Source organism: Euwallacea fornicatus, chromosome 4 (assembly GCF_040115645.1).
Source record: "Euwallacea fornicatus isolate EFF26 chromosome 4, ASM4011564v1, whole genome shotgun sequence".
Taxonomy (NCBI): domain Eukaryota; kingdom Metazoa; phylum Arthropoda; class Insecta; order Coleoptera; family Curculionidae; genus Euwallacea; species Euwallacea fornicatus.
The window spans coordinates 1,436,068-1,446,176 of NC_089544.1; the positions used below are offsets into that span (position 1 = coordinate 1,436,068).

The 10,109-nt window shown below is 34.2% G+C and overlaps 3 protein-coding genes across 4 annotated transcripts; 1 reads left to right on the plus strand and 2 right to left on the minus strand.

The window, feature by feature from the left end:
* Positions 1-404: 404 nt before the first annotated feature.
* LSm1 (U6 snRNA-associated Sm-like protein LSm1) lies at positions 405-1,677 on the minus strand. The gene is made up of 3 exons (XM_066281340.1): positions 1,386-1,677; positions 1,110-1,294; positions 405-955 (listed from the first exon to the last, which is right to left on the minus strand). The coding sequence occupies exons 1-3, from the start codon at positions 1,435-1,437 to the stop codon at positions 782-784; spliced, it is 411 nt and encodes a 136-aa protein (XP_066137437.1). The 5' UTR covers positions 1,438-1,677; the 3' UTR covers positions 405-781.
* Positions 1,678-1,813: 136 nt separating this feature from the next.
* On the plus strand, positions 1,814-2,366 carry ubl (Ubiquitin-like protein 5). The gene is made up of 2 exons (XM_066281343.1): positions 1,814-2,128; positions 2,209-2,366. Exons 1-2 carry the CDS (start codon positions 1,951-1,953, stop codon positions 2,250-2,252), a joined length of 222 nt encoding a protein of 73 aa, XP_066137440.1. The 5' UTR covers positions 1,814-1,950; the 3' UTR covers positions 2,253-2,366.
* Positions 2,367-2,665: 299 nt separating this feature from the next.
* Uck (Uridine-cytidine kinase) lies at positions 2,666-9,936 on the minus strand. Of its 2 annotated transcripts, none has more exons than XM_066281333.1 (6): positions 9,561-9,936; positions 9,206-9,462; positions 8,017-8,162; positions 7,851-7,948; positions 7,551-7,599; positions 2,666-4,073 (listed from the first exon to the last, which is right to left on the minus strand). In XM_066281333.1, exons 1-6 carry the CDS (start codon positions 9,657-9,659, stop codon positions 3,907-3,909), a joined length of 816 nt encoding a protein of 271 aa, XP_066137430.1. In that variant the 5' UTR covers positions 9,660-9,936; the 3' UTR covers positions 2,666-3,906. The 2 variants fall into 2 exon arrangements, with proteins under 2 accessions (XP_066137430.1, XP_066137431.1); XM_066281334.1 differs by lacking the exon at positions 2,666-4,073 and adding an exon at positions 4,237-6,059.
* Between the last annotated feature and the right edge of the window lie 173 nt (positions 9,937-10,109).

Below are 10,109 nucleotides of genomic sequence, written 5' to 3' on the forward strand. Positions count from 1 at the left end.
AGTCATTATTTAGTGTTTGACAGCTGGGGTTTCCCACGTTTCGGACCTGGATTGCCATCTCCCTCTCGAACTATATAAAAAAATGGCATACTTACATGTGACACGCAAGGCGATGCGGCAACAGCGCTATCCGCCGTAAAACGAATTTTTATTGTTTTGATTTGGGTGCGAGGGCGAACGCACCGCGCACTCGGGGTGGTGCGATAATGATTATCTAGTTTATAATTATCTTGGTAGTCATTTTGTATATTCCCAGATACCGGTAACGTTTGCAAATGACAGTACGTTTGGTCTTTCGTGCCGAAATCACATCACTTTGGTCCTGTGAGAACTAGTTTTACAAATGTTGCTTGTATCAAGGTTGTGATTCAGGTTTAATTATGTTGTCGTTAAATAAAAAAAGATTTCTGCTAATATCTTTTGTTTATAAGATCATAATAAAAAGTTTAAACACTTTGTAGCATAAAGCACATTATTTAAATACTTAAAATAGAGAAATAAGCAATCAATCTAAACACAGGTTCTATATATCTACTTTATACATTACAATTTGCCAATTAGTTTTGTTATTCTTTTCCTCTTGAAAAGTTTTGTCACCAAAACATTAATAATTATTTTCATCTGAGCCCTTAATAAGAGGTGAGTTATATAGTTTTACCTGAAAATAGTATGTAATACCACCCCTAATAGTGTCTCAAATGTTATTTCCAGAAATTAAACAAGAATTGAATAATCTAAATATGTTTGAAATGCTTAAATGAAAAACACACTTTCATTAATCTCAGTATAAATCATCATGAACTAAATCTGCACTTATTTGAAGTCCTCGTTCTTTGAGAGATTTTGTTATAAGCCTATGTTTTTCCACTTTTGATTCTTGTTCTTTCCTTTGTGCATCCAGAATCTCATCCACTGATACTTCAGTAAGTGGTATTTTGTCTTCTTTTTCAGTGTCCTGTAATAATGATTAGATGGATGAACTACTGATGTAAGTATGTAAAATTTAAATGATCCAAAATGATAAAAAAAAACTATTTAAGAAATAGTGCCATGCAACGGGATTTTCTAATTCAATAATTTTGGTCACTGACATCCAAACCCCTACTTACAATTTCTCCCAGTAGCACAACATTTTCACCTCTAACAATAAAAACCCCTCTAGGGATGTCTCCATATTCCTTTCCAACATGGATGCGTTCAATAGTTCTATGTAATACTAGATTGGCAAACTGATCCACACTGCGTAAGTAGCCTATCAATGTCCTACCATCTCGTAGCAGTACCATGAGTTTTTCTGTGAAAGAGGATTACCAGTGAATCGGGATTTTCTTGTGAGGGTTCTTTGTAGGAATCGTTGGGAATTTATGTTATCCCTTTCCACTTACTATCCAATTCGTCAAGTAAATGAGCTGTTCCTTCCAATTCAGGTTTGTTCATTTTTTTTCTTGATAATGTCTTTTTTAGCTAAATGCAGTGAATGGTCAGTCGAAAAACTTTATATTTTAATAATAAATAATTGTCAAAAGCGTTCACAATCTCATAACAATAACAATCGGGAATGTTTGATAAATTTGAAGACTTTTTAAATATTTGCTGTCAAGTTTGAGCCCCAATTCGAAATTAACTACACATTACGATCATCTGTTATTTACATCAATTAGATGTGTTTTCAAACACATCTTTGATCAAATCGCTCCTAGAACACCTTGCTGGCATGTTCCAGTTCCACATACTTTCTCTAATTGATTTCCATATTATACCATTTAGTGTCTTTGTTCAACAAATAGTGAGCTCATTTACGTCTTCCTGTCACTGTCACCGTCATTTAAAAAAGTAAACAACTCAAAAATTTATATACTTTTCAGGCAAAAGCCTTTTTCCACTTTTTCCGAATATTTAATAACTAAGCGATTCCTCAATCAACGGAAAATAAAGCAAAATTTCGTGAAAATGATTGAAATAACCTGCAATGACAGATTGGGCAAGAAGGTGAGGGTGAAATGCAACCCTGATGATACCGTGGGGGATTTGAAGAAACTCATAGCAGCTCAAACTGGAACGAAATGGGATAAAATCGTACTAAAGAAATGGTATACCACCTTTAAGGACCATATACAACTGCAAGATTGTATCCTTTATTATAAGAGCACCACATGTTTCTTTGTTGAGATGGTGATTTTGAATAAATTCCTTAAGCTCTCTCTACAGATGAAATTCATGACGGCATGAACCTAGAACTTTACTACCAATAGAGCATCTTGTTATAAATTGACACTTTGATTAAGAGAATAATTTAGGATATTTACATGGTAATTCTTTTGTACATTAAGGTTTAGGTTAAAGAGCTAATAAATTATGTAGTTATATCTGTTTTTTATGTTGTGTCGTAATTAGTTAATGAAACTTGCTGGCTTGTTGATTCTCTAAAAAAAGTTTGAACAGATTGTGAATTTCCTAAACCAAGCCGCCTGTGCCTAATCAAGCATGCGTTACACATAACAGAGGAAATTGAAGAAACACCCTCCTGCAGTTCCTTGATAGCTAAGAATTTTCAGGCCAATAAAACTTCTTACCTCTTACCATTAAATTTTCCTGTGTTCTCACCAAAATGTAAACCAGCTCTGATTCTTCTGGATTTCATGTGAATTCAGTCAAATCAAACACATTTTTATTAACAACAGTTTTATTTAACTTTTCAAATAAACATTAAAACAAAACAATTATAGTTGATTTGTAGCACAAATTATACACATTCAGAAGAATTTTTAAAGCTGTATAGGATGTAGTTTTTAAGCTATGTGTTTCCTAAGTGAGCTTCAGAAATAGCAATTTGAATCAACACACTCAAAAAATACACCCTTATATGTACTGCTTTTTAAATCTACATTGTTCATCAAAGTTTGCAACGAGTATGGTGCAAAAAGCTAACAAGTGCCTCATCAATAAACAGCTTGGATGATAAGTTTATCTCATTAGGTTGATTTGATGAATAATCTAAATTCATTTATTTTAGAGAATTTAAGTTCTTAAACATGTACTACTTCCTATCACAGCACAGTGGTTCAATTATGAGTTTTGTTAAAATGTGATGTGCAGAGTTTCACAAGCCTACAGACCACAGACTTTCAGAATTAAAAATTCACATCTTGACTGAAGCATGTAATCGAATTTGTATCTCCTCAGCCCTCTTTGGGATACATATAGATTTGTGATACCCTGTAGTAAGATAAAAGTATGTATTATAAGCTGAAATGAATGTGTATGATAATTTGTAAGATTATGAATAGGTAACCTAATAAGTCAAATGAAGAGGTTTAATTTGTTCCTAGAGGCATAACAATAAAAAAACAAAATATTCGTATGTTCTAAGAAGGTACAGTCATTTCTTTACAACGTAACTAAGAGCAGTTAGTTAAAAACCATGATAAATGGAATTGTTAATGAAACAATATTGATACAGAACAATCCTTTGGGGTTCAATCTTTGGCAAAAGCGTATGAGGCAAGGTAGGACAACCTATTTCTGCGGATAACAGGGATGAACGCCAATGAAAGTAGGGATATTTGAACACCTAAACTTCCGAGTATCTTAGGCACTTAGTCCAGACATGGGCACGGAAAGTACTAATTCCTCAGTGAAATAACGTTCTAAAATCCTAAAATTTCGATCTACTAAAACATTTCTACACATTCTCTTTGTAATATTGCTCTTATTACTAGTGAGTAAAACGTAAGAATTTTCGCTTAATAACACAAAGCTTAAAGGGCGGCATGCTCTTAAGAAATATGACTAAAATATAAATAAGCGAACCTAGATATAACTAAAAATAAATAGCAAAATAAAACTTTAAAACAACCAATAAGTAACGTAATAGGGAAACATACAGGCTCTAGCGTCTAGTGGGTCTTAATGCGGCCTTTTGACGACTCCTTCGCCATTAATGGTGACTTTCTTTGAAGGGGACTGAGATGAAGTGGTATGCAGCCTCACGAGCGGTGAGGAACCTTCTTCAGAACTGCGGTTCTTGTTGGAAAGCAGTTCTCGGATATGCTGAACAATGAGATCAATGGCAACTGGAAATAGAGACACATTTTTGCAGGTTCTCGGTAGAAAAGCGATTATGATATTGCAGTAATATATATGAAAACATTAGGGTAAATTTCCATATAGAAATCGTGTTATTCGCACTTTTCATTGATAGGTAGGTATTCTGAATGAACAACAAAAAGCAGAGACTTCTGGAAATAAAAACTTTATATTGAGAATTTCATATAATTATTTGAATTACATCTGCTAAATCACCTGAACCACAATGCAACGAAATATCCGTTTACAAGAATTGTACAAGTACATCAATACGTAATTTACTTCTCTACTTTTACAAGTAATCGACAAGTGAATACATCTAATCTACAAAAGAGTGAGAAGGAATTGAAATATGTGTAAAATGTAAAGTCGAACAAAACTATCACAAATTAAGTGCTGGAGTAACTGTAACTTTATTTATTGGGTCCCAACAATGAAAATTGAATTCGAAAGAAGATCGGCCATCGAGCCCTATTATTTTAAGTAAAAGAAAATACGTAAATAAACTATGCAGTAATTATGTAGATGGTGGTAGATGAATGACCATCTCTTTCAGTTTCTAAGATAATAGAAAAGAATATTTAGCATTTCTTCTCTGCTATTTCAAGTTTTGTAGAATAATTGAAATCTCTACTACTCATGCCTAATTTTATCCTACAAGCTGGAGCCTTACAAACTTAACCCAGTGCGCCGCATCCTTGCTTTGATCTGGCACGCCAGAATCGCCATCTACAACGCTGTTTATGCCATATCCCTCATGATAAATAAGGTGGAGAATATAAGTTCGTCAATAAGATTGGGTAGGGAATCAAGTGATCATACATGGCACTCCATGGGAGAAAAAATTGTTAAACAATGCATATATATATGTATATATACATATAATACGTTCAGAAGATACTTTCTTCTAAGCAGGCTCATGTGTGACTCAAATGTGATCTTAAAAAGCTGGACAGTAAATTTATACGGGAGCAATATGTCAGAATTTTAACGCTTAATTAAAACAAAGTACGGCCTGAACGTGCTTTGTATCGGTTGTCCCTTCAATTCCAACATTTCCACCTTCGAGAGTAACTTTACTAATAAATACATAAATGTGCTAAGATCCCCGTTTTTTCTTTAAGGCCTCAACGAAATTTGAATTATTTACTTCCCTCCTTGTTGCTTTCGAGTTATTTTTCAAAATATACATATACCGCTTTCACAGGGTCCAGCATATACACCACTGCGTTGAAACTATGAGAAGTGAATTTATGTAAGTGCGTAAACGAATATTCTATATGAAAATTGTAAAAACGCATATTAAAAAGTGGAACTTAACGTTAAAATTCTTCAGTTACAAATGTAAAACATCACAAATCAATACTTGACCATGTTCGGGGGTATTGTGTTCATTGACTCGGGCGTAGGGGAGATATGTCGAACCGAGATTAAACTTACTTTTCCTGTTTTTGCATTAAAATCACCGAGTATGAATGAATGAATGCTTAAAATACTTAAATAAAATCGCGGTCCGAAACGCTATTCCATCACATCAACACCGAACCTATCGGATTTTATATTGATTACTTTCGTACCTAAATACCTAATTTCTTTCTTTGGTACTTAACCAAACTATGCAAATAATTGAAAGCTGCTTCAACTTTCTAAGTGTGGAACGAAGTCCTGGCATCTTTACCAAGAGGATAATACCTATGGAAACGTTAAAATAAAGACAGAGTCGTTGGTCAGTTTCGTGGTTTCTATGGAAATAATCTTCCAGATAAAGTTGCCAGGACACTGATTTGGTGGCCCTAAGCCGGACAAATGTTGGCTGTCGTTTTTAAATACGAATAAGCGATCGAAAATATTTTGTGGTCATTTTCGATTATTTAAAAGCGACTAGTGCTTTTGAATATTAGCGCACACTCCATTCTCTCGAGGTCTCCCCTGTATTTTGTCCTTGATATGGTGGACGATAAGATCGATAGCCACTGCAACAAAAAATACCAATGAGTGACGAGAAACGTGTTAACATTTAATTGGACATGGTAAATGCATGCTCGATGATACACGACAGTTAACATAAAATGTATATCCGAAATCTACCATGCAAAGTATGTTTGAACGGGAACTTTATGGTTTATGCTAGTTTACCACATGGCCTCGGTTCTTTCCGTTAACATATCCGAAAATGAAGAGGGGAGATGCGCAAAACGAGACAATAACAAGCGTTAAAGTTGAAATTTTGGCCGTTTCTACCCGAAAATAAATGATCCAAAATAGGCAAGAAATCATACACCAACTTAAACTATACATGGTGTGTCGAAGTATATTTAAATCACTCTTATCAGCTATAAACTTTTCGAACCTCGCATACAACGTGTAGAAGCTTTCAGATTTCACGACACCCTGCTGACTCTAATTGAAGAAACACCCTATTGAAAAAAAATCATTTTGTTTCAGAAGCATTAGTAATAAGTAATTATATTGGGTGTTTTCTTATTTATGATATGTATACGGAACATTAATACACATGTTAACCATTATGCAGTGTCTATCTCTCATATCGCCTCACACAAATAGGACACTTAGTCAATCGATAAAACCACACATGGAACGATATGCAGCAATGATCAATATTCGTAACAATAAGTAACACTTAAATAAAACACTCTACCTATACAGGGTGTCCCGGATGAGAATGCTTTCTACAGGCATCTCGTAAACCATTTCGTAAACATTATAAGAGAGATCCAAGCACATAAATGCAGTCGCTATTTTGTCGCTAAACCTAATGAATCACAGGTACCTACATGCTTTGAGAACCAACCTGAACTGATGAGACGTCATACCGAATGCTTTCTTTTGGTTCTATTCACTAGAAAACTCGCCTATTATCAAGTTATCTGAAGCCGTAAAGTACCACCAAGAAATACCAAACATTAAATACCACACAGCACTGTTTTGTCCACGCTACATGGGTTTTATGTTGTGAGAACACATCTTATTTGTTTAATGAAAAAAGTACCAATGGGCTAATTATACCAATCTTGGGTGATAAGTCTGATCTCAAATTCAGCCATTTTTTGTATGTTACTAAAAAAAAGTTACAGGGTTTTTCCGCAAAATGATGCAAACAAGCAGTAATGACCGACGGGAAAATGTATGTACACAGGGTCTACTTGTAAGTAATTGCCAATTAATATCAGTAATATTCTGCATATAAAGATTTTGTGACCTCAACATTTAAAAATTCCCAATGGCGTCGAAGTCTTCTTAGTAATAAGACTATTTGTTTTATACAGTGTGTCCAAAAAACAGTGTCTGAGGAATGTTAAAAATCATATTAGAATATTGAGAGATAAATAATATTCCAACTTGAACACACTGAATATAACTACGGCAAACACCAACAATTTACAACACCTTATCAACAACTCTAAGACGCAAATAAGCGAAAGTAACATGAATTCCGCACTTACCGTGGTTATCAGCCCCTCTAGGAATAATAACATCAGCAAACTTTTTTGTCTGAAAAGAATTAAATAAGGAGGGTTTAGGTCATGTTAGATTACATCCAAAAGAATAACAAATCACCTGAAACGACTTAGACCCAGTTGTACATTGTGAGTTTAGCTGAATTAGAAAAGACATTTGAATCATCCCGATAGAAATCAGTTTGACAACAATGCTACTTCTATGAAATGGTTCAAAGAAAAGTTTCAGCTGAACTGACTCAACGACTAGGCCTTAATAAATCATTGAATATAGTCTCAACTTACTGGTGAACAGAATTCTTCAAAAGCAGGTTTAACAAAGTTCATATATTGATTGAGCACTTGATCCAAATCCCTGCCCCTTTCTTTGATGTCTCTTGGAACTGATGAGAATAGAAACATATTACATTTGAACTGTTGAACCTAACTGAATTAGATGGGGCAAAATTACCTCTTCTGGCCAATCTAGTGTCAGAGTCTGTGTCAACAAATAATTTCATGTGAAAGAGCTTCCTGACCTCAGGAAAATAAAACACCAATATGCCTTCAAAAAGTACAACATCAGCAGGGTAAATTGTAAGAACTTCATCTTTTTTCCTGGAAAAGTTTATTTCCTTTTTATTGGGAAAGTTAACACAGAAGTAGAAAATTATAATAGCAGGCGGTAATAAGAACATATTATTTTTACACTGGTTTTATATTAGGGAACTAACACCCAATTGCTGATTATTAAAAAAAAAAGTCGTAGTAAGCGGAAAATCGTAAATGTAGTGCATAGATTAAGCCATTTATTGTCTATAATTTGCAATCCTTTACAAAGTTATACAGAGTGTGTTTTTTCTTATTTTCAATGAACGGATCTCAGCAACTAGCAGAGTTCTAAAGTATACAAGTACATGGGGAGAGAATTGCATTTTTGGGAAACCAGTTTAAAAACGATTTTACTCTATTGAAACAGCTCAAGGATTACTATTTTACAAAAACCAAGCTTATATTTTGGGACAGACTTTACCTCCTTCTTTTCTTTATTTTGTGGGTGAGGTCTGCTTGTTAGGACAACTGATCATCAAATAAAACTCCAAGAAATTTACTGGTTCTAACTCAATATCATCAAACTATCTCAGGGTGAAAACCTCAGATTGGGTGTTAATCTCGTTAATATTCAGCCGGTTCTAGGCAATCAATAGCATACCCTGCCTTGGGTTTTGTGAGACAATTCATTCAGTGAATCAGAACATTTCAACTTATTTAGTGAATGTTGTTGTTTCATCCACAAATAAAATCACTATCAGAGAGTGCCAGGTAGTTACTGATGTCAGTTAAGTGGGATTAGATACAGTTTGGGATCACCGTGACATCCCATGACAAATATCAAGACAGTGTGACTTTGTATGCTAACATCCTGTAAAACTACAAATGTCAAAAATGTCTCATAAGAATTCAGTTCCTTGTAGGTTACAAAAATGAATTTACTGAATTCTTTATATAGCAAGAAGGTTTGCTATAATAGTAATCCTCATAGTATAGTAAATTAAGCAAAAACACTTATACTCAGCTAAAAATTGAATTTAAAGTTGTTGTAAAAATAATTTCTGTGGCAACTATATATCAATAATGTGTGCCCTTTAAGGTGTACTTACAAAGTATGATTTTTGTAGTCATAAGTAGGAATATGGACCATTTTTCCAGCCAAAATATCAGTTAAAGTATCTTTTATCAAAGTTTCATTAAATGCATCAGGATGATCAAAGTTAAATTGACCTTTTTCAGCTTTGGCAATTTCAAATGGTGTCAATTCTCGATAAAAGCTGTCCTGTGATATGCAAACTACTTGCCGCTGTTTATTGTCAATAGCAGCTTGTCCTAGTTTTTCCATTATTCTTTTACAAACTGTACTCTGTGATATGAAAGGAGAGGACGAGTTAGATTCACAGAAGAATCTTTTCACTAATGCTGTGCTTTTTAAGGGAAATAAAAGGTATTCATTATACCTACCTTGCCACTTGCCGTACCTCCAGAGACTCCGATTAAAAAAGGAGTATGTGGCTCCATTCCGTTCAATTTAGGCACACCATTTATTTTACAATCGCTCATTTTAACGTGGCCGCACAAACAAAATCTTGTAGAATAGTATGTTGTATTTGCAACACAAAGCCTATAGTATTCTGCTAGTACTGCGTCATGTACATCTATCTTATACCAAGAATAATGTTGGTTTTTCAAATACTAATATAACTTTATAATAATGAATAGCGAATGGCCTTTTAATCCGCAAATTTAAGCAGACTATTTTACAATTCTATGCGAGAAATCAAAACATTTTTAAACTTCAATTTTGTGATGAGTAACCTCATTAGAATTAGGTTATGTGAATGTTACGTCACACGACACAGTGAACAGTGACAGTCTCAGGAGCTTTTTCATACAAAAAATCCTACTCTACGCGACTTTCCTAGCTCAGACTACACTTTCCGACGTTTGATGAAAGAATAGTTGTCAGTGGTGTAGTTGAGTGTAGCCATAAACATTAATGACAGTGACAGA

Coding starts and splice junctions, on each gene's coding strand:
- LSm1 (XM_066281340.1), bottom strand. CDS start 1,437: ATGAACAAACCTGAATTGGAAGGAACAGCTCATTTACTTGACGAATTG. Junction 1,295..1,385: donor TTTACTTGACGAATTGGATA/GTAAGTGGAAAG, acceptor CCTCTTTCACAG/AAAAACTCATGGTACTGCTA. Junction 956..1,109: donor TTGTGCTACTGGGAGAAATT/GTAAGTAGGGGT, acceptor TCATTATTACAG/GACACTGAAAAAGAAGACAA.
- ubl (XM_066281343.1), top strand. CDS start 1,951: ATGATTGAAATAACCTGCAATGACAGATTGGGCAAGAAGGTGAGGGTG. Junction 2,129..2,208: donor CCATATACAACTGCAAGATT/GTATCCTTTATT, acceptor CTCTCTCTACAG/ATGAAATTCATGACGGCATG.
- Uck (XM_066281333.1), bottom strand. CDS start 9,659: ATGAGCGATTGTAAAATAAATGGTGTGCCTAAATTGAACGGAATGGAG. Junction 7,949..8,016: donor CACTAGATTGGCCAGAAGAG/GTAATTTTGCCC, acceptor TATTCTCATCAG/TTCCAAGAGACATCAAAGAA. Junction 4,074..7,550: donor TAGAGGGGCTGATAACCACG/GTAAGTGCGGAA, acceptor CTCTATTTCCAG/TTGCCATTGATCTCATTGTT.